At 40.1% G+C, this 25,079-nt stretch overlaps 1 protein-coding gene across 1 annotated transcript; it reads left to right on the top strand.

Moving 5' to 3' along the window:
- The first annotated feature begins 410 nt into the window (after positions 1-410).
- On the top strand, positions 411-1,141 carry LOC132044943 (uncharacterized). The gene is made up of 2 exons (XM_059435480.1): positions 411-706; positions 814-1,141. The coding sequence occupies exons 1-2, from the start codon at positions 411-413 to the stop codon at positions 1,139-1,141; spliced, it is 624 nt and encodes a 207-aa protein (XP_059291463.1).
- Positions 1,142-25,079: the final 23,938 nt, after the last annotated feature.

The raw sequence follows: 25,079 nt of genomic DNA on the forward strand, positions 1-25,079 counted from the left end.
GGTATGGAGGGGCCCTGTCCCGTCCTTTCTACAGCTTTCTGTTCCAGTAGAGGTCTGTAGACAGTGGTATGTAGTTGGTACATGATGTACAGCCTTGTCGTCTCTCATTCTTTTTTGTATAGTATCTATATAGCAGCCTAGTAGGCTTGCACTGTTATTTTGGTATTTTGCATATATATACAGTTGGATATGAATCAGATTTTGGCAACCCTGTTGTTATGTGATAGTTAAGCAGGTATATGGGTGTCTGGTCATTAGAGGTTAGGCACTCGTCATGACTCATCGACTTGGGTCGTGACACGATTTTGGAGGACTTTGCAAGCCGAGTTAGGCACTCGATTGGATCTTAGTACAGCTTTTCACCCTCAGACAGATGTCAGTCTGAGCGAATAATTCAGGTTCTCGAGGACATGCTTCGAGCATGTGTGATTGACTGTGGTGGTTATTGGGACCAGTTATTACCATTGACAGAGTTTGCTTATAATAATAGTTACCAGTCGAGCATTTATATGGCTCCATTTGAGGCACTTTATAAGAGGCGATATAGATCTCCTATTGTGTGGTTTGATGCATTTGAGGTAAGGCCATGGGGTACTGACCTTTTGAAAGAGTCATTAGACAAGATTAAGGTGATTCAGGATAAGCTCTTAGTGGCTCAGAGAAGACAGAAGGAATATGCGGATCGAAAGGCCCGAGATTTTAAGTGGTTGGGGAGCAAATTTTGTTAAAGGTCTCACCCATGAAGGGTGTGATGAGGTTTGGGAAGAAGGGCAAGCTCAGTCCTAGGTTCATCGATCCACTTTAGATTCTTAGCCGTGTGGGGAAGGTAGCCTATAAGTTGGCTTTGCCTCCAGGTTTGTCAGGTGTTCACATAGTGTTTCATGTCTCTATGTTAAAGAGATACAACGGTGATGGTTCTTACATTATTCATTGGGATTCAGTCTTGTTGGATGAGAACTTGTCGGATGAGAACTTGTCTTATGAGGAAGAGACTATTGCCATCTTAGATAGAGAGGTTCGTAAGTTGAAGTCTAAGGAGATAGCGTCAGTGAAGGTTCAGTGGAAGGATCATCCTATTGAGGAGGCTACTTGGGAGACCGAGTCCGATATGCAAAATAAGTATCCTTTTCTTTTCACCTAGTCAGGTACCTTTTGCCTCGTTTCCTTTCCTTGTCTATTTGAAGACGAACGATTGTTTAATTGGTATCTGATGTAACGACCCGCTAGGTCATTATGTGCATTCTGACCATTTTACCCCTGCCGGTTCATTTTCGAGGCTAGGAGCGAGTCTGGTGATAACTTAAAGATTCATAATTCTAAAACAAAGGCATTTGATTGTATTTTGTGCATTTGGCTGAAAACTTGTTTTAATCCGTTGGGGGGTTGACTTAGTAAATTAGACCCCGTTGGGATTTCTGAGGCTGCGGGTGAGTCCGTAGCATATTTTTACATATGTATGCATGCTTGGTTTGTGTGTGTAGGGCCTCGAATTGATGTTGGGATTATGGGTATAGACTTGATGAAAAAACCAAAGCTTATTGGTTCTGATGCGACTGCTGCAGCAGGCGAGATCGCTGCAGCGAGTTCGCCACAGTGGAGTGCTAGTCTCCGTTACGGGACTTTGGGTTTTGGGGAGAGACCGCCATAACGGGGGTTGGACCGCCATAGCGGGACCGCTACGGTGCAGACTGCCATAGCGGGACCGCTACAGTGCGATGCTATGGCGAGTCTAGCCATTTAATGAGGTCCATCATAGCGGTGGGAATTTTTGCTACAGCGAGACCGCTGCAGTGAAACTACTGACTGCTTCAACGGTCAACGAGTTACACCTCAGAAAAATTTCGTGTCGTCATATGATAGACAGGCTAATGCAGGGTGAGATGAATACGATGTTTCTACAAATAAGAAAGGTTATTTAACGATCCTAGTTAAGATTTCAAAGACGTTGGAAGTAAGAAGAGAAAGTTCCTTAAGAAGGGCAAAGTATATGTTCTGTTTTGGAAAATTCCGTAAAGTACCGAGCTGATGTTGACTTAATGATGTCTTAAAGAAGAGTTGTAACTCTCCTTAGATTGGTAATGAAGTGGTAAACAAGTGTCAAGAATGTTCCATAAGGATTGGAGATCGAACGAAACGATGGAAACCATTTCAGGGAAGTGGAGTTATAAGACCACTTATACGGTCCGTATAACTTTATACGGTTCGTATAAGGGGTCCGTATAACCCACAGCAGGAAGATGTTTTTCATGATGGTGAACCACGGCCACTTATACAGACCATACAATGTTATACGGACCGTATAAGTGTCCGTAGAACACCCGACGGGCTGAGTTATTTTCAAGTCTATAAATGTGATCCCACTTTATTATTATCATTTTTCACACTTCTCCACATCTCTCCAAGTCTCTAGAACATTCCATACATTTCATATACAAGAATCCAAGGGAAATCAAAGGTTCTTATCATTAATCCAAGGGAATCAAGTATAAGGAAGCTTTTAGGGGTTGCTAGAGTCAAGAAAACTTTATGGATTGAAGCTAGAGTTTTTTTTCAAGTGAAGTATTTCCATCCAACGGTTATTCCTACTCAATAAAAGGTAAGTTTTATGATCATTTCATGTTATTTGGACTATGGAGAGGTTGAAAGATTTGGGTAGAAGAAGAAAGTAGAAAATGAAGTCTAAATGTAGCTTTTATGATGTTTATGAGTAGTAATCTATATGGAGTCATGATTTGTAGTATGATATGGATATAACCATGTTATGGAAGGTAATAATGGTGATGAAGAAGCATTATACGAAAATGTGCTAAAATGGGTATGAAGTTGCTAGTATGAGTTGAACATGGGGGTGAATATTAAAGGCCTAGTGTAATGTGATTACTTGATTTAGATATTATGAGTGTATTATGGATGTTATTGTGGTTGTTGGGAGTTGTTTTGTGATGTGGTGGAAGTTGAAGGAATAGGGGAAATGCTGCCTAATTTTCATTAGACTATGATGCTATATCCCGTATTTTGTGCGTTGGAATATTTCGAGATCGAGTAAATTGAAGAAAATAAGTTCGACGAAAATTTGGGAAATCTTTGGGCGAATTTTCAAGTCAACTTTGGAGGCGCATATCTCATAGTATATGTGGAGTTTTAAGGTGTTTTAAAATCCTAAAATGAAGTTCGTCGAGTCTAGTTTGTAATGCAACAAACCGTTCATTGATAGGACATCGGAGTAGAGAATTATAGACGTTACAAACCGAATCGTCGACGCAGAAACAGCATTTCTGCGGTCGCTACGCGTACTATAGCTACGGTGAAACCGACGTTGGCAGTTTTTAGAAGGGACAAAAACCTCATTTTTTTTCAGCACAAAATGCCCCAAAATTTCCAGAAACTTCAGCCTCCAAAAGGGCTCTTATTGTCACATGAAATTGAGGATTTTGCACAAAATTTCAAGCAACCAAATGCAAAACGAGGTCCGGGCAACGCGTAGGCGCGATTATAATTTTGTTCTGTGTTGAAGTGAGTTTGAAGATAAGTGGATTATGAGGATTTGGCTACCTTCACAAAAATAAGGTATGAATCATCAAATCTCTCTCTTTATCAACCTTGATTGAGGAATACGTGCAAAAATAGAGTTATTGTTTGTTGTATTGATGTTGTTGAATTATGGGGCTGTTTTAGGTCGATTAAATGGACGGAATTAGCTAAGTTATGATGCATAATAGTTGTTGATAAGTTGTTGTTCTTGAATTTGGGAGAATAAAGTGTATAAAGATATTGTATACAAAGAGTATACCCGGGCTGTTTTGTGCCGATATTCGGGGGTTTTTACATGATTTTCGTGGCTGTTTTGTGACAATATTTTGGGGCTGTTTTATATAATTTTCGTGGCTAGTTTGTGACGATATTTTGGAGCTGTTTGGTATGATATTTGTGGTTGTTTTGCGATGATATTTTGGGTACTGTTTGGTGGTTGTTATGAACTGTTTTGTGGGGTGAAATATCATGGGATTGGTTGTAGTTGTTGTTGTTGTTATACTATGGATATACGGAAATAAAGAAATGTGTTAAAGTTGTTCATGTTGAGTTGGGAGGTTTCGGGTTTCATTATGTAGTGGATGGGCTGATTTGAATACGTTGTGAATTGTTTGAAGTGTTCTTGACTCTTGTTAAATGATCTTGGGTTAGTTTTTGAATATGCGAGCATTGACGTTGGCTTGAATGTATGAAGTTGATTTGAATGTAATTGGAATGTTGTCGAAATATGTGGAGAAGAATTACTAATGTTAGAATGTGTTTGGAATTGATTATTGATATTGTTTATATGGTTGTTGGTATTGTTGTCGAAGATTTGGCCGAGTTGAATTCTCGGGGTTGTTGAATTTATAGGGGAAATGCTGCCCAAATTTCGTAGATAAAGTGATAGCATGAAATTGAATTCCTAAGTGCTTATGGCTAATGTTTGGTATGTGATGACGTTATTGTAGCTCTTGGAGAGCCCGAGACTTAAGTTGGATTAGCTTAGGAAGCGGACAAGGTATGTAAAGCTTACCTTTCCTTCTTTTGGCATGTCTTAGATGTGAGTAAGGTATGATATGCTATGAGCCTTGGGGGTAACTCTATTCTGAAATTCCGAACATGTTTATGATTCACACTCGTTTCTTGATGTTCGCATTTTGATACGGTCGGATTATGGTCCTTATGTCTTCCGTATGATTGGATTTTAAAAGTTGCAAAAAAAAAAAAGAGAGAGATTTGTTTTTAAAAGAGTTTTGTAACTACGAACGTCCGTAACTTTCACAGACAGAACCGGATGGCTTTGATATGCCCGTAAATGATTCTATGACGTATAATGACTATGATTTCCATAGGCGGGCCCGGATTGGGTTGACGCTCGTCCGTGGGTCCCGCGACTTTTCTTTGTATAGTGCTAACGACTTTTTGAAAAGAACTTAATACGACTATCTTTCCGACCCCCGAGTATGATTACTTATTTATCTGTTGAGTCTGAAACAAGAATTTTTATGTATGTGATTTTGATACGTAACTACGGTTTTTGATGTTCGGTTTGATATGTTCCCGAGTGACGTTCGGAAGAAAATCTGATTTGACTACTGTTTTGGCCTATAAATGATGGTTCGTTTCGATTAACCTATTAAGTCCTTGAAAAATGTTTTAAACTGTATTTGGCTACTTATGATTCTGCTCGTGCATTCTGTTGTTACATTTTTCGCCGAGTCCCGGGCCGGTATGTAATGTGATGTTGACCGCTGGATTCTTGACCGCGGTATGTGATGCGATGTTGCCGCTGGATTCTTGGCCGCGGTATGTGTATATGTGATATTGCCGCTGGGTACTTGACCGCGGTGTGTGTATATGTGGTATGTGATATGTGATAATATGATGATGTGATCTTATTTGCCGAGTCCCTCACTAGAGGGCCGGGACACGATACGTGTGCATATGATATGTGATTTGGACAGTCTGGATTATAATTAGTCGGTTAATGTCAGCTCATATGATTTGTCTATATATATGAGACAGAAACGTTTTACAAAAGAAAGCTAAGCATTTTGGCATTCGGATTATCACATTTGTCTTTGTACCGCTTATGTATGATTTGTGCTTGTGTGCAAGCACTTTGGTAGTCTGGATTTTTATGCTCATTTTCTGCACTCCTTACTTCGGTTATGATCTCGTTTTCTGTATGCTATGCTTTACATGCTCAGTACATATTCCGTACTGACCCCCTTTCTTCGGGGGCTGCGTTTCATGCCGCGTGTATATACGAATGAGTAGAAGATGTTCCAGCGGGATTGGCGAGCTCCATTTTCTCTCGGAGTGCTGCCGAGTCGGAATGTTAAAGTTGTGATACCTGGAGTTATGTTAGATACTTTGCAGACAGTGTCGAGTGTGTGATATGTCGCTTTTTGCTTTTTAAGCGGCTAGGCGAGCCGATATGTTATTATGCATTATTTTGCAGATTTGTTTTGTAATCGGCTATGTAAGCCGATATATCAGTATGCATTATGTTACAGATTCGTTATGACTACGGATTTTATTTGATTTGAAAAAGATGAAAGGCATGTATGTTTTCCGAAAATTTTCATTACGTACTTATGTCATGTTTTGCGGCCCGTGATGATTATGTGTGTATTACGAAAGTCAGCGGGTTCGCTCGGCCCTAGGTAAGGGTCGGGTGCGCATCATGCCCTATCGGAAATTAGGGTGTGACATATGAATTATTCTAGTTTGAATTTAAAACTATCATTAAGGCTTAACCATGGCATGAATCCTTCTAAATGTAGATTATTCAAGCTTCAACGGTGAATGTTAGATAGCTAAGAAGACAAAGAGGTATGTAAGGCTAACCCTTCTTTCAGTAAGGCATGGTTTCTTGGGTGTATATATATATATATATATATATATTATTTCATGAATTCCATAATGTCTTCAAAATGACTCTATCTTTAAGATTATCAAAGCTTGTGATTCCCGATACGTTCATGATTCTATTGCATCCCTTATATGATAGTTGATCCTCCAAGGATAGACGTAATGAAGACGATGATGGTAATGATGTGAATGATACTTATGGGTTCTTATGTATACGTGTCTATGTATGACTATTACGTAACACCGAGCTTATATGGCCGGATATGATATTTATTGCGCGCACATCACTGCAGTTGGGTACGGATACCACTGAGCCTTGGTAGGGCCAGGTATGTATGATCACCGAGCCTTGTCATGGCTGGGTATGCAAAACACCGAACCTTCATGGTCGGGTATGGTATGGATACGAATATGAATACGAACACGAATGTATATGTATGTATGTACACGAGCACGCTTTAGAAATAGAAGGCCCCTATGAAAGACAAGTAAGTAAGTAATGATGATGATGGCTTTACTATCTCCCGATTATCCCATCTTATGTTGTTTCTTATGTTGTCTCTTATGCTCCTATTACGATGTTGATTATGCTTTACATACTCAGTACAATATTCATACTGATGTCCTTTTGTTTGTGGATGTTGCGTCATGCCCGCATGTGGCCAGAGAGACAGGCTTGATGGCTTTCTTATTCAGGGACTGCTTAGAGGAGCTCCATTTCATCCGGAGCTACAGCTTTTTGTATTATTCTTTTGTGTACATACATGGGCACGGTGGGGTCCTGTCCCGCCTTTATGATGTTACCTACTCTTTTTAGAGGCTCGTAGACAATTGTATATGGTTAGATGTCTTGAAGCCTTGTCGGCTTATATTTTATTTATCATTTTGATGGCCTCGTCGGCTTATGTATATTGATGTGGGCATAGTGGTTAATGATGGTACAAATGTGTTGTTGCCCAATGAGTTTAGCATTATTGATGTATAGCTTAGCATCTGTGAGTAAGCTATGTGGTCCATCTAGATGTGAATGAAATGTACGACAAGAGGTGCCCGGGTGGGTTAGCACCAGGTGCCCGTCGTGGCCCACCGGTTGGGTCGTGACAAAAGTGGTATCAGAGCAGTTCTGTCCTAGGGTGTGTCTACGAGCCGTGTCTAGTAGAGTCTTGTTTATGGGTGTGTTGCGCGCCACACTTATAAACAGAAGGCTGTGGGAATTTTAGGAATGAATGACCTTATTTCTTCATAAGATGGTGCGATAGAGCTATGATATAAGGACTTCTCTTTCCTTTAACCGTGTGTTATGTATTTCAGAAATGCTCGTAAAGAGAAAGGCTACGGCGACCCCAAAAGGGCAAGACAAGGTAGAAAAGGCTAAAAGAGCATCGCCAACGGATATTGAGGAGGGTGAGTCCCATAATGCAGCTCAATCTCAGTCCTCCCATTCGGTGCCTATTTTCGAGGAGCATGAGGAAGCTCAACCCCGCCCTAGAGCACCTCCAGCTCCTCCATCGGATGCTTCGGGCCAAGATGTAAAGGAGGCCATTCATTTACTTACTCAGTTGGTTGCCGCCCAGACACAGCGGCAAGGTACAGGGCAAGGTGATAAGGCTGTTAGTGCAAGGACCCGTGATTTTATCAGCTCGAACCCTTCGAAATTTTTCAGGTCAAAGCCGAAACACGACCCTCAGAATTTTATTGATGGGATGTTGAGGACACTTAGGTTAATACATGCTTCAAATGTTGAGTCGGTGGAGTTAGCATCCTATAGATTGAGGGATGTCGTGGTTCATTGGTATACAGTTTGGATGGCTTCATGGGGAGCCAATGCACCTCCCCCGGTATGGCAAGAATTTGTGGATGCCTTCTTCCGACATGACTTGCCTCTGGAGGTTCGGCGGGCTAGAGCCGATAAATTCCTGAATCTTAGGCAAGGGAGTATGAGTGCTTTAGAGTATAGTCTCCGCTTCAATTCTTTGGCTAGGTATGCTTCGGCCATGGTAGCGGATATGGGTGACCGAGTACACCGATTTGTGAGAGGCCTAGGGCCATATTTGATGGATAGGTGCTTGACTGCGTCCCTTCAGGACAATATGGATATTTCACGCATTCAAGCCCATGCCCAAAATTTGGAAGAAAGCCAAGAACAGCAAAGAAGTGAGCGTGAGCATGATAGAGGGTATAAAAAGAGGGCTAGATCTTCGGGTCCGACGAGTGAGTTTAGAGGCGGGCCGAGACAGCAGTTTTCTAGGCATTCAAGCCATGTTATGACTAGTGCACCTCCATGGTTTATAGGCCAAAGATTTGATAGATCTACTTATTCCGAGCCGAGTCAGAGTTTCAGGGCTTCAGGTTCCCAGTTCAGGGGTGATTCGGGTCAGGCGAGGCCACCCGTGCTGCGATGTTCCCAGTGTGGGAAGTTACATTGGGGCCAGTGTCGACTAGGTTCAGAGGTTTTCTATGCATACGATCGGCCAGGCCATATTATGCGTGATTATTCCTCAGTCGGTGCCAGGGGTAGAATTCAGCCTTCAGGATCGGTAGCCGGGTCTTCATCTTCCATACGCCCTCTGGAGCCAGGTTCACATGTTCCAGTTATCCATGGTAGAGGTAGGGGAGAGCTCCCAATTCTAGCGGTCCTCAGCACCATATTTATGCTTTGGCAGGACGTCAGGATCTTGAGCCTTCTCCTGATGTCGTCACAGGTATATTATCGGTATTCTCTCATGATTTCTATGCTTTGATAGATCCAGGCTCCACACTGTCATATGTTACTCCATATATTGCGGGTTGGTTTGGGGTTAAACCGGAGACGATCCAACCTTTTGAGGTGTCTATACCCGTTGGTGAGCCGGTGATAGCTAGTCGAGTATATAGAAATTCTGTAGTTATGATTTGTGACAATCATACTATGGTTGACTTACATGAGCTAAAAATGGTGGATTTTGATGTTATCATGGGCATGAATAGTGTTATTCCCGTATTTTGAGCAACGGGACAACTTGGGTGAATTACGATAAGTGAGAACAAGACTACCCCGAGAAGTGAAGTAGAGACTTTTGTGTGTCCTAAAGACTTAAGCCGTGTATGATTTTAATGGTATGAAAATGTTAAGGAAACACTTGGAGGAAATTTTCCATTTTTAGTAAGTGTGCTATTTTTGGAAAGTTTGAAAATTCAAAAAAAGAAAAGAAAAAAAGGCACCATGTGGCCGGCCACCTTGGGGTGGGCCAAGGCCACATGGATGGTTAATATGTGGGTTAATAAAAGATGACTTAGTCATCTTATGATTCAATACAACACTTAGAATTTTCAAGAAAACTCAAGAAACTTTGAAGAAGAGCAAGAACAAGAGAGTTCGGCCACCTCTTGGAAATTCAAGCCAAAAAATTTAGCCATCAAAAAAATAAATTCTTCAAGCAAACTTGTTAATTCAAGGGTGCTCGTTAACGTGGAAGTGTTGTTGGAAGCGTTAGTTTGCTCGTTTTCTTCATCCACCACTTTAGGCAAGTTGAGAAGTTGAAGAAGAAAGGTGAGTTTTAATCTTGTTTTATGTGTTATGAATGGTTTATATGTGTTGTAGTATGCTAAAATGGAAGAAATTCATGATAGGAAAGAAGTTGAAGCTGGGCCTTGTGAGAGGTAGTTGGCCGTGTGTGTGTGTGATGTGTTATAGGCAATGTATTAATTCTAATTAGCATGTTTTGATTGTTGTGGTGTGAAGAAAAGAATGAAAATCATTCCTATGTGTGGAAGTGGTGTTGGCCGAATGGTCCCCTTTAGTGTAATTGGGAATGAACAAATCGTCGTTAGTATTTTCGTTATCGCCGTTATGGATTTTATGAGGAAAAAATGCAAGTATAATGACTCAAAATAATGTTAGGTTGGTTATGAGATGATTTGGAAGTTTATGTGAATTTTATGTAATTTTTGTATTTATGAGTATGGCATGGTTAGAGTGTGGTCTAATGGTGTAAATTATGAACTTGGAAGAGAATAATGGGTTTGATGTTGTTTTCGGGTTTGGAGACAAATTCGGGTGAGTTGGAGCCTTATTTGGGTTGTTTGGGAAATTGTGTGAATTGTTTAAAACGTTCTTGAATATGGTTTGAATGGTTTTGGATTAGTAGTCGAATGTATAAACGCGGATATTAGATTGAACGTAAGTAGTTGAAGTGACTATATTATGAGTGTTGTTGAATGTTGTTGGAATATTATGTATGTTGTTAAAGTCGTGTAGGAAGAACTAGTAATGTTGGAATGCATTGGGAATTGATTATTGATATTGTAGTTTGGTTGTTGGTTTGGTTGTTGTTGAAATTAGCCGAGTTGAAATCTCGGGGTTGGTGTATTTACAGGGGAAATGCTGCCGAAATTTCTGTAGAATTTAATGTCCGTTTGGAATTGAATGCCTAAGTGCGTGTAGCTAATGTTGATATATTTGGCGTTATGTAGATCTTGGAGCATCCGAGAGTTGAGGCTTGGCTTATCTTGCGAGCGGAAGAGGTATGTAAGGCATTACTTTCTATTCTTTGGCATGTCTTAGTACTACTAGGCTATGACCCGAGCCTCGGGGTAATTCCACTCTTAGAATCCGAGCTTAGTTACGTACTTTATCCATTCCTAAAGATCTACTCTTTAATGTAACCAAACTAAGGTTCTTATGTTTTCAAAAGATTGCATTTCAAAAGTCTTATAAAGAGTTTTGCTATTAAAAAGGGTCCCGAACTTCAAACGCCCGTAACTTTTGCATACGAGCTCGGAACGCCCCAAAACATAATAGCTAAGTTCATAAGACATAACTTTCCCCTAACTCTCGTAGTCGGGCTCGGATAGGGGTCGGAACCCGTCCGTGGGGCCCGCGGCTTTTCTATGCTATCCTTAATGACTTTCGAGAAAAAATTAATACTATTTTCGCTTTGACTTCCGCATATGGATTTCTTACTTACTTGATGATTTATGATTATGATTTTATGCATATTATTGTCACTCACGACTCCGCTCGTGCATATGGTTAGTACTTCTTTCACCGGATCCCGAGCCGGTTATGTTCGTGCGCACTTTGATATATTCCGGAGTAGGATGTGTTCCGGTACGCCGAGTCCCCTTTGGTCGGGTACCGTGTATATTTGGCGTTACGGGGGGTACGACTTTATGATGTGATATGATATGTCGGGTGTCGGGGATTTGAAACCTTCTGGAGTATGATGTGGTATGGCGCCATCGACAGGCGGGCGACCATCGTTCTAAGAGCCTATGCATGACTTATATTTTAACTAAATATTTTGACATTTTGCATACCATATTTATTTTCTGTATGTGGTTATCACGATTCTGTATTTCTGCTTTACATACTCAGTACATATTCCGTACTGACCCCCTTTCTTCGGGGGCTGCGTTTCATGCCCGCAGGTACAGACGCTCAGCTCGGTGATCCACCCACTTAGGACACCTTTCTGCTATCTGGGAGTGCTCCTTCATTCGGGGCCTACATTTTGGTATATATACTTTCTGTTGCATATGTATATATTTATTCAGGGGTACGACGGGGCCCTGTCCCGTCATATGATTTTGTTACTCTGTTTAGAGGTCTGTGGACATGTCTGTGGGTATGGCTACATCTGTACAGCTATGTGTGTGTGTTATATGTTTTGGGCGGTCCACCCGCCACGGCAGCCTAGTCGGCTTGCCTCTGTGTATATTTCAAGATTCTGTACATTTTGACAGCCTAGCCGGCTTATGCTACCCATGTTGACTAATATGCGATATCTGAGGCTATATGTGATTAATTATGATTATGCGAGTTAATATGCTAGTTCTGGGGGTCGGGTACGTATAAGTGTCCAATTCGGACATTAGTCACGGCCTACGGGGTTGGGACGTGACAAATAGGCTGGCTTCTTGCTATGCCAATGTTGATTGTAGGGTGAAAATGGTTCGCTTCCAATGTTATAGCCCGTATTTCGTGCGCTCAGACATTTCGAAGAAGTCGTGGAATGTGGAAGGTAAGATCGTTTTTCAAAACTATTTTAATGCGCAAGTGGGTTATTAATATTATTTTAGAATATTGTTGATATGGAATATTGAGAGAGGTTGAGGGCGAAAAAGGAAAATTCGCGAAATGGTTCATGGAAATATTTAAGAAGGCTAGGGGCAAAATGGTCATTTTACAAAAGTTCAAAAAATTCATGAAGGGGCCATGTTGGCCGTGCACTACATGCCCTTATTTTTAATTAAAGGGGGCTAATTGTAAATTATAAAAGTTATGGGCCAAAGCTTGTTTAAGAAGACATTAGTCTTCCTTTAATTTTAAGAAAACTCAAGAATTTTCTAGAGAGGGATTATGTGGCCATATTTTTATCTTGAGGGGCCAAATTATAAATAAGGAAAATTGTTGGAAGACAAGTATATATAGAAGGTCATCTTTTAATTCAAGAGTAAGAAAGAACAAAAAAAAAAAAAAAAAAAAAGAAGATGAAGAGAGAATATAGTGGTTCGGCCATGGCAAAAAAATTGAGGCCATGGAAATTGGTTAAGGAAAAATTATTTCTCCTAGTATTTCTACCAAATGGAAGGTCCTTAACAACATGGAGTGGTTGTTGGAGCAAGCCAAGCATCTATTTGGATGACTTACCAATTCTAGCTAAGTGAAGAAGTTGAAGGAAAAAGGTATGAATCCAATCTTACTTCATGTTTTATGCATGGTTAGGAGTATTATAGTGTGGAAGTGGGTTAAAATCATGGAAATAGGAATGTTGTATAGTAGTGGCCGTGTGCATGGGGTATGTGTGATTGAGCCGTGTATGTGTGTTGTGTGGTGTGGAAGATGAAGATAATTCCATGTTATGTGTTGGTTGTTGTAGTGTATAAAAACGGATGAAAAGTCATGAAAAATATACATGTGTGTGCAGGGCCGAATGGTATGGGTATGATGAATTGAAAGTTGATTGTGGATTTCATGTTAAAAGCTTATGTTGGTGGAATACAATGTTCTTGCATATATGGAATACAATGATGTTAGTATGGTGTTGTTGGAATATAAATCACGGTGGTTGTTATTGTTTTTATTGAAGATGAAAAGTCTTGAAGGGAGTAGAATGTTGATTGAAATTGTTAGTATAATTGTTGGTAATGTCGTTAGTTTGGCCGGGTTGTAATCCGGGATTGTTGTTGATTGAAATCGGCCAAGTTAAACTTGGTGGCATGGTATATTTATTAGGAGAAATGCTTCCAAAATTTCGGTAGCCAAGTTTCATCTAAGAATCTAATTCAAAATGCAACCGATCAACATTTGGTAAACATGACCAAATTGTGGTTTTTGCGAATTGGCAACTTGGATTTGGAGTAGCAGGAGGAGCGGAAAGAGGTATGTAAGACTTCACTTTCCTTTCTTGGCATGTCCTAGATGCAATAGGGATGGATACGGGCCTCGGGGACCATTCTTTTTCTCGGAATCCAAGATTGAAATTAGTTACTATTCATTCAGTAGAATTGAAATAGAAATTGTGCAAAACGTGGGAAAACTTCCTAGACCTCTAGAACTTGCATAAACAAGACCTGATTACCCTAAAACTCTCTTAAGTAATGTCATGAAACGTAAGACGCGTCAATTGTGTACGCCGCCTCATTTGACCCGAGGTGGACCCACTGCCCCCGGATTTTCTTTAGTGCTCCGTTTACCCACCGACAAATGTTGTAGCTATTCTAAGGGGAATATTTCCATGATAAAAGTGATAACGATGATGTAAAGGAAAGAACATGTCTATGATAAGCATGACAAGGATGACTCCATGACTACGAGCCTTAAGTCAAGAATCCAATGCGAGTGTGAAAGTGATAAACTAGTCTTTGATCTTCGATTCTACCCTTTAGCTATGGTATTATTTTCTAAAGATTTCAAAGTCTACAAATAAACGCATATGATGTCCATGATCTCATTCCATGTTTTCTTTAATGATATCTGTCCGTTGATAGTCTCGCCTTAAAATACTCGTTCCTTCAAGGTGAGACAAAGCGATCCCGGTTAATCCATAATGTAATCGGAGGTCACCGACCTTACGTCACTCCGATAGACACATGACCTTCCTTGGGCTCCCATGAATAATGTTTATATGATACATGTATATGTGGGGAATGGGGAGGGCTACTGTTTCCACCTGATTCAGCTGGATTCCATCCCGGACGCGGGATGCCCGGACGCGGGATATGGGAGAGCCGTACGCGGCGTCTGTTTATGTGATGTATGATATATATATATATATATATATATAATATGATATACTTGGGACACTGTTGGGGAGGGGGGTGGGAGAGCCGATAAACTCGGCGTCTGTAAATGCGAGTAAAAAGTACCGTTTTCCGAAAGGTATCTGTATTCTATGTACAAGAATAAGAAACACCGTGTTCAGAAAAAGAAAAAGAAAAAGCTAGGCATGCATGGCCTCCGCCCTGAGCGGTACTCACATGTACAGGTTACTCCTTTATCCTATGACACTGTCTATGTTTCCATACAGTTATTACTCTGCACAGGTTACAGTTTTATACGTGATATGTTCCATATGTTCAGATATAGCTTCCTATGATATGTCTCATGTGTACAGAATACTCTCTTGACATGATATGCTCTACAGCTCTTACTATGTTGTTACTGTTCATGTCTTACATACTCAGTACATTGCTCGTACTGACCCCTCTTCGTCGGGGGCTGCGTTTCATGCCGCGCAGGTACACCCAGACGGGTTGAAGTTAATATAGAAGATGTTCCAGCGAAGTTGGCAAGCTCCATTTGGCCTGGAGTGTAGCCGAGTCAGAGTACACGTGCCAGGATTTCTGATTACAGTTAGAGACTTTGCAGACAGAGTCGTGGGTTTCGGGAGTCAGTTTGTACTATGATACGAGTTTTGTACAGTTACATATTTTATTTGATTTAAAAGCAACAAAAGAATATTTCAGTAATCTTATTATGTATACTTGGCTTAGAGATTCAAAAAAAAAAAAAAAAATTTACGCATGGAATAAGAGTCAGAGGGTTCGCTCGGCCATAGGTAAGGGTCGGGTGCCCATCACACCCTGGTCAAGATTGGGGTGTGACAAAGTGGTATCAGAGCAGGTCGGTCTAAGGGTTGTCTGCAAAGTCGTGTCCGGTAGAGTCCTGTTTATGGGTGTGAAGCCGGCCACATTTATAAACAGGAGGCTGCGGGGCATCTAGGAATGGTTGACCTTCTTTCTGTCATGAGATCGTGCGATAGAGCCAAGTCATAGGAGATAGGATTCCTTATATTAATCGTCGATTTCCGTAGGCGCCTAGTATCGGCGGAAAAAGGGCGAGGAATGATATGGAAGTCACAAGAGGTGAGACTGGATGGATATATCTGTTCTGTTACGTGGAGTTGGGCGCCAGACAGGAAATAGATATACGCAGGCGGAAAGTAAAGGGTAAAACGGTAAATGTAAAAGAAAGGACGTATTACGAAAATGTCTCGGAAGTTGTAAAGTTTTGGTTGGCTTCAGATCGAGTAATAAAGGCCATATGGGGAAGCGGATGCGAAAATATCAGTGTTAAGGCATCGGATTCCAGCAAAGTTTCAAGGTTAAGCGCGCTCAGGTGGGAGGATGGGTGACCCCCCTGGGAAGTATGAAGAAATTCCATGAATTTAAGTATAAGGGACGAATGAGAGATTAGAGTAACCTAAGGAAAACCAGAGTGTATAGAATGGCTAGAAACCTTAAGAGGTCGCGTGAGACGAGGCAAACTAGCTCGGTGAGGAGACAAAAAGTGTATCATAACCCGGGAAAGTTGGATAGGCTTGAACAACGTTTGAAAGTATTTTGTGGGTTAGTGAATAATGAATATATATATATACACGAATGTGTAGAATATTTTACATATGATTATATTGATAGATATGGGAGTCCCAGCAACCGGCGCTATGGTAAGGAAGGCATTAGTCAAGTAAGGGAAACCGAAGCCCAAGTGACGGCGAAAGTGGACGAAAGGGTATGGAAACGGAGACAAATGCTGACATAGGCATGTGAAGAGGGATAGAGTATTATAAAAAGAGACAGGAAAGGAGTGTACAAGGCTTGAAGACCGATTTTGATAAGCAAGACTAAAGGAATAGTAACCAGGATAGGAAGAGATATGGATACACAGCTACATCACAAATGCGCAGTCAAGGAAGAATTACGAACAAGCAAACTAAGGAAGCGAAAGGTCGAATAGTGGATGGGAATGTGGACAGAAGGATGACGTAGGCGGAAGGTAAAAGAAAACTGAGGATAAGAAAGTTTCCGGGATGCTAGGCATGGAGTTAGAAGAAAGATGAGAAACAAGGTATAAACGAAGACTTCATAGAGAGATTGTTGGTATAAGGAGCACCTTAAAGGGAGGGAGACCATATTATATTAGACCTAAAAAGAAAGGGAATCGCAACACTATCAAGTACCAGAAAAGGAAATCTATTAGCTTGGAATCGGAGTACAAAAATATGCCGGTGTGTCGCAAGAATACTTGGGAGAAAAGTAGAAGCGAAATAATAATGAGTATACTAAGAGATAGACCTGAGGATAAAGGAATAACCTACAGCCGCATTGGGTCGTTAAGTAAAGATTGCGTACTCAAACATAACATGGTCCCCGTTAAGGTGTGGTGGTGAACAGTAGCAGAAAAGAGATGGTCTGAGAAAGACAAGGGTAATGCGTTGGTCCAGTAAATTAGAAAACCCATGATATCAAACAAGGACTCATGAAAAGGTCGAGGAGTTCGATTATAAGGAAAACGAGGTAAAGGATAAGAAACGGGCATAAAGGAAGGAACAGCTATAAACGGAACCCTCCCGTAGTATTATGACGCCCGTAAGGCCAGTTGAACATTCGAGGACGAATGTTCTAAAGGGGGGAGGATGTTATAGCCCGTATTTCGTGCGCTCGGACATTTCGAAGAAGTCGTGGAATGTGGAAGGTTATGGTAAGATCGTTTTTCAAAACTATTTTAATGCGCAAGTGGGTTATTAATATTATTTTAGAATATTATTGATATGGAATATTGAGAAAGGTTGAGGGCGAAAAAGGAAAATTCGCGAAATGGTTCATGGAAATATTTAAGAAGGCTAGGGGCAAAATGGTCATTTTACAAAAGTTAAAAAAATTCATGAAGGGGCCATGTTGGCCGTGCACTACATGCCCTTGTTTTTAATTAAAGGGGGCTAATTGTAAATTATAAAAGTTATGGGCCAAAGCTTGTTTAAGAAGACATTAGTCTTCCTTTAATTTTAAGAAAACTCAAGAATTTTCTAGAGAGGGACATATTTTTATCTTGAGGGGCCAAATTATAAATAAGGAAAATTGTTGGAAGACAAGTATATATAGAAGGTCATCTTTTAATTCAAGAGTAAGAAAGAACAAAAAAAAAAAAAAAAAAAAGATGAAGAGAGAATATAGTGGTTCGGCCATGGCAAAAAAATTGAGGCCATGGAAATTGGTTAAGGAAAAATTATTTCTCCTAGTATTTCTACCAAATGGAAGGTCCTTAACAACATGGAGTGGTTGTTGGAGCAAGCCAAGCATCTATTTGGATGACTTACCAATTCTAGCTAAGTGAAGAAGTTGAAGGAAAAAGGTATGAATCCAATCTTACTTCATGTTTTATGCATGGTTAGGAGTATTATAGTGTGGAAGTGGGTTAAAATCATGGAAATAGGAATGTTGTATAGTAGTGGCCGTGTGCATGGGGTATGTGTGATTGAGCCGTGTATGTGTGTTGTGTGGTGTGGAAGATGAAGATAATTCCATGTTATGTGTTGGTTGTTGTAGTGTATAAAAACGGATGAAAAGTCATGAAAAATATACATGTGTGTGCAGGGCCGAATGGTATGGGTATGATGAATTGAAAGTTGATTGTGGATTTCATGTTAAAAGCTTATGTTGGTGGAATATAATGTTCTTGCATATATGGAATACAATGATGTTAGTATGGTGTTGTTGGAATATAAATCACAGGGTTGTTATTGTTTTTATTGAAGATGAAAAGTCTTGAAGGGAGTAGAATGTTGATTGAAATTGTTAGTATAATTGTTGGTAATGTCGTTAGTTTGGCCGGGTTGTATTCCCGGGATTGTTGTTGATTGAAATCGGCCAAGTTAAACTTGGTGGCATGGTATATTTACAGGGGAAATGCTGCCGAAATTTCGGTAGCCAAGTTTCATCTAAGAATCTAATTCAAAATGCACTGATCAACATTTGGTAAACATGACCAAATTGTGGATTTTGGCGAATTGGCAACTTGGATTTGGAGTAGCAGGAGGAGCGGAAAGAGGTATGTAAGACTTCACTTTCCTTTCTTGGCATGTCCTAGATGCAATAGGGATGGATACGGGCCTCGGGACCATTCTTTTTCTCGGAATCCAAGATTGAAATTAGTTACTATTCATTCAGTAGAATTGAAATAGAAATTGTGCAAAACGTGGGAAAACTTCCTAGACCTCTAGAACTTGCATAAACAAGACCTGATTACCCTAAAACTCTCTTAAGTAATGTCATGAAACGTAAGACGCGTCAATTGTGTACGCCGCCTCATTTGACCCGAGGTGGACCCACTGCCCCCGGATTTTCTTTAGTGCTCCGTTTACCCACCGACAAATGTTGTAGCTATTCTAAGGGGAATATTTCCATGATAAAAGTGATAACGATGATGTAAAGGAAAGAACATGTCTATGATAAGCATGACAAGGATGACTCCATGACTACGAGCCTTAAGTCAAGAATCCAATGCGAGTATGAAAGTGATAAACTAGTCTTTGATCTTCGATTCTACCCTTTAGCTATGGTATTATTTTCTAAAGATTTCAAAGTCTACAAATAAACGCATATGATGTCCATGATCTCATTCCATGTTTTCTTTAATGATATCGTCCGTTGATAGTCTCGCCTTAAAATACTCGTTCCTTCAAGGTGAGACAAAGCGATCCCGGTTAATCCATAATGTAATCGGAGGTCACCGACCTTACGTCACTCCGATAGACACATGACCTTCCTTGGGCTCCCATGCATGCTGTTTATATGATACATGTATATGTGGGGAATGGGGAGGGCAACTATTTCCACCTGATTCGGTGGATTCCATCACGGACGCGGGATGCCCGGACGCGGGATATGGGAGAGCCGTACGCGGCGTCTGTTTATGTGATGTATGATATATATATATAATATGATATACTTGGGACACTGTTGGGGAGGGGGGTGGGAGAGCCGATAAACTCGGCGTCTGTAAATGCGAGTAAAAAGTACTGTTTTCCGAAAGGTATCTGTATTCTATGTACAAGAATAAGAAACACCGTGTTCAGAAAAAGAAAAAGAAAAAGCTAGGCATGCATGGCCTCTGCCCTGAGCGGTACTCACATGTACAGGTTACTCCTTTATCCTATGACACTGTCTATGTTTCCATACGCTTATTACTCCGCACGAAAGTTACGCGTTTTATACGTGATATGTTCCATATGTTCGTATATAGCTTCCTATGATATGTCTCATGTGTACGAATACTCTCTTGACATGATATGCTCTCGCCTCTTACTATGTTGTTACCGTTCATGTCTTACATACTCGTACATTGCTCGTATCGACCCCTCTTCGTCGGGGGTCGCGTTTCATGCCGCGTGTACACCCGGACGGGTTGAAGTTAATATAGAAGGTGTTCCAAATGGAAGTTGGCAAGCTCCATTTGGCCTCGGGAGTGTAGCCGAGTCGAGTACACGTGCCGGATTTCGATTACGGCTAGAGACTTTGCGTACGACAGTCGTGGGTTTCGGGAGTCAGTTTGTACTATGATACGAGTTTTGTACAGTTACATATTTTATTTGATTTAAAAGCAACAAAAGAATATTTCAGTAATCTTATTATGTATACTTGGCTTAGAGATTCAAAAAAAAAAAAAAAAATTACGCATGGAATAAGAGTCAGAGGGTTCGCTCGGCCATAGGTAAGGGTCGGGTGCCCATCACACCCTGGTCAAGATTGGGGTGTGAAAATAAAACATAAGCAAATGCATAGCAAAAAACATGCCATAGTCGGTCCCCATCATGGGACTCGGCAAACAGAAGGTGGTCGCCCCCCCGACGCTGGCGCCACAACAGATCATATCAAATCAGAAATGTGCACATATCATAACATATCAGATGGCCATATCATATCATATCATATCAGAGTGTGTACATGGCACATCATACTCCACAACCCATGTACATATATACCGCCCCCACACCGAGGCACGGCGAACAATGCAAAGGAATACGCGTGATAACATATCCCGGCCCGGCTCGGTGAAGGAAACATTGAGGCATCCACGAGTGGATTAGTGAGAAACTTATGCATCATAAAATATTTACAAGGACTCGACGAGAATAATCCGAGCGGCGTGTCATTTAGGAAAGAAATCGGACGATAGTCATAGCACGTACCTTTCGGATGCCGCGGGGGATTATATCAAATTAAAACTTCGGGATTATTTGTGCATGTCAAAATACGTAACATTTACGGAACTCGATAGCATAATTCGATGACAAATCATACAAAAGAAATTGAGCAATAATCATAGTATATGTCTTTCAGATAACGCGATGGTTCATGTCATAGTATTCTTTCTGAAATCGTTGCATATTTCGACGTATGTATAAGACTCATTAAAATAATTAAAACAATTGTCGCTTAGTAGTTAGAAGAGTAATTAAGAGTTTCCTTTGGTTTCTGTTCAAAAATAAGCCAATCGGAACAATAAAGAAAAATTCAGGAATAGTGGGCCCACCTCGGGTCAAATGAGGTGGCGAACATAAATCATGTATTTTAAACTTCATGACGTCACTTATGAGGGTTTTAAGGTAATAGGATTTCATTTGCACAAATTCTAGAGGTTTAGTCAACTTTTCTAAGTATTTACAACATAATTAGTTCAATTCCACTGAATTAAAAAGGGGCGATGTCGGACGTAGATTCCGAAGAGTAGTGTTGTCCCCGAGGTCCAAATTCAAACCTAGTATCTCTAGGACATGCCAAGAGAAAGAATAGGAGAGCTTTACATACCTTATTCGCCTTTTATGCTTGTCAAACTCAAATCCCAAATCCTTCAAAATCTACAAATGGTCACAATTACCAAGTATGAATTATAAGCCTTTAGGAATTGAATCTTAAAGTAACACTTGTCTACAGAAATTTCGGCAGCATTTCTCCTGTAAATGCGCCATCCCCGAGAATTTGCTCGGCTCAATATGTCAATCAACAACACCCCAATAATCCAACAACATCAATAAGCAACTAGAATGCATTCTAACATAAGAAATCTTCATTTCTATATAAGGCGACAACTTCCGTTCCAACTTCACAATTCCAAACTAATATCAACATTTCCATATTCATTTACTAATCAAAATCATTCTAACACAATCCGGAGGTATTCCATATCATCCTACAAACTATTTGCAAAGCATACAAAAATCTCACCGAAATCATAATTCATTCAAGGCCTCTATTTTTCGACATAAATGTTCGTAGCACATTTTTTTGTCTCCCAAATTCATCAACAACATTAACTCACACCTTAGACCTCCACCACCATGATTACATAAAAACTGCATTAAACACATAATTTCCCATAACGACATACAACCAATTTCCATGCCGACTTTAATCGTTAAACCTTTATTTACATTGTAAAGATCGCAACAACGCAACTAACATGTTAAACATATATATATATATATATATATATATATATATATATATATATATATATCCCACGGCCAACATGAATTTTCCAACTCCATCCCATTTTCGTTCAACTTTCACTTCCAATGCAAATTCCACAATGACCACAACTATAATACAACATAAAATTCAACTCATTTTACCTATACAACAACCTACACACACGGCCACATACATGCATATATAAATACCATGCAAACGTCCATGCTTCCATGAATTCTACCCATTCCTACATACTACAACGTAAATGAATCCTTCATAGCATATAAAAAGGGATTAAATCTTACCTTTTTCTTCTAACTTCTTCATTCCACCAAGTTGTCCAAACGACGAAACGAACGATTTATCTTCCGAAATAATTATACCACGTTGGAGAGGACCCTTGAATTAGTAGGAATACAACAAGAAATAAATTTTTGGGGCAAGATTTCGTGGGGGCAAAATCTCCCCCATATGGCCGAATAGGCCTTGTGTTTTTCTCCTTCTTCTTTCTTTTTCTTCTTTCTCTCAAACTTTCTTGAAATTTCTATGTGATAAATGAATTTATCACATGGATAAATTAGATGGGCTTCGGTCCTTTCTCATGGACCATGGCCGGCCACCCTTTCAAATTGGGCCTCTTGTTCTTTTTTTTTTTTTTCCATTTCCAAGCCCAATTACTTAGTCCATATTTTTGGTAATTCACGAAACCATTTTTTCAACATTTCAATTTTACCCTTAGTCTTTTCCAATATTTCCACGTCTAAATTTTTCCATAACCAACATATATATCAACAAGATCAATACATTACATTATCCTTAACTTGACTCAAAAATCCCGAGATGTCCAAAGGTGTAAGATACGGGTTATAACATCCTCCCCCCCTTTAGAACATTCGTCCTCGAATGTTAAATTAGCCTTATAGGGGCTCACAGGTATTTCTGGGGGAGTTTCCTTTTTACGGTTATCGCACACAACTCGTGCATTAACCAACACAATCAAATAAGTAATTCTAATTATCTGTAGGTACAGGAACCAAGTGGGGGTACTTCTTTTTCATCTCGCCTGGAGTTTCTTAAGTCACCTTTCCTTACTACCGTTCCGCCGAACAGTACCTTAATGGGAGCCACATCTTTGTCATGGAGTTTTTCCTTTCCTGCCCAGTTGGGACCGCTATTGGCCGTTTCTCGTAGGACAGCTCATCTATTACTCGAATGCCCCCTTCATGGGGAATATTATAGGGGTCATAATGTGTTTGCGAAGCATAGGCATGCGGAACATTAGATGCACTGCCCTTACCTCAGATGGAAGGTCTAATTCATAGGTGATCTTGCCCAAAACGGATAACCCAATAAGGTCCAACATCTCAGCTAAGCTTTCTTTGTTGATTATTTTTTCATAAAGCACCTTTAACGGTCCATATTTTGTAAATACCAGTCACGGAATTCTAAGCGTCAATACCGATTACTTATACATGATTTCTGTCGGCTCTGAGTCGCTAATGACCGTCCCCGAATAAATTCCATATTATTGACTGCTCAAGGGATTATGTTCAGAACAAGTAACTTAACCTTATCGCTCTTAAACTAGTCAGTTAATGACGTACATCTCTAGCCATACGGAGCCCTATACAGTGTCGTCTGGATGCTTTTATTATCAACAACCTCAATAAGTGGCAAGTGTCCATTTTCACTGTCTCAGAAAATAATGACACAGGTTCGCAACTTATTATTAACGTCTCAATAGCGCCCTTAGCCTGTCCGCCAGTTCAAGAGCAGATGTTGGTTTAAGACTTACTTATATTCTTAATTCTTTTCGGACGGACCTCGTGGTTAACCATATACTAGGTAGTTCTGCCATAGTAAATTTAGGTCCTTATGAAACCTCACTACTTTCTTGAGGTATAATCTTACATAGTTCCAGTAGTCCTGTTTAGCCATTTCATAATTTTCTTCATTTCATCTGTCATATTTTTGGCACTTATCTCATATCACTTCGTTGTCTTTGACTCAAACTCTTTCATTTTCCTTTTTCTGCGATTTTTGCTCTTAATCTTCAACGCCACTCATTATATGGTAGTCTCTCTGGAAATATGTAAACGTACGCAAGTTAATCCAAGAAATGCCTTAGCATCACCTTACTAACCTTTAGGCGGTTCCTTATCTTCTCCCTTTGTCTCACAATCAGTATCGGGAGGAATCTTTAATTGATCCTGGTCAAGTGCTGCTTATTTTTAGCACCAATTTCGTTTCGGTAACACAGTCTAGACCATCTCTGCATTTTCCGTATCGTATTCAAAATATCATAACCATACTGTTGGTATTGGATCTTTACATTTCTTATCAGTTATGTACTCACTTGGTTTGCTTAACGTGCAATTATTCGTGAGTTACATAACCGTTCTTGCATCATTCGTATACAATATTTTTAATTTCAGACATAGTCTCTCCTTTTCTGACTCCTTCTATCTTACATATCCCATTAGTACCCAAATGCGCTGATGCTATTTGTCGTGTTCCTTTCTCTTTTTACAAGCATCTACTACCCGGAATCATATTACCCACAACCTTTACTGACAAACCCTAATACTACCTTAATTATCGTCTTGTCTCCCATTCGTTTGTTGTCAGTTTCAGATTTCATCAACTAGTTTCAGCACAGGATCTCGCAGACAATTCAAGCGTTCACACTAAATGAACTGTGACGTCAGTGGGTTTCATCTTACCTTTGCGTTTCTCTTATCCGCTTCCCCCTTTTGGGTGTTCGTATCATTAATTCTTTATATCTATCTATGTATCCATTCAAAGTTTCCAAATTTCACACGGTTATCTTTCGAATACATTCGACATGCCATACTTTCGGTATACAGTTATATCCCGCATTTTATGCAATCGGATAATTCAAGACAATCGCGGGCAGACGATAAGCAAGGCCACATTTTATTTTGTTTGGTATATGA

The sequence above is a fragment of the Lycium ferocissimum genome, unplaced genomic scaffold (genome assembly GCF_029784015.1).
Source record: "Lycium ferocissimum isolate CSIRO_LF1 unplaced genomic scaffold, AGI_CSIRO_Lferr_CH_V1 ctg5593, whole genome shotgun sequence".
Classification (NCBI taxonomy): domain Eukaryota; kingdom Viridiplantae; phylum Streptophyta; class Magnoliopsida; order Solanales; family Solanaceae; genus Lycium; species Lycium ferocissimum.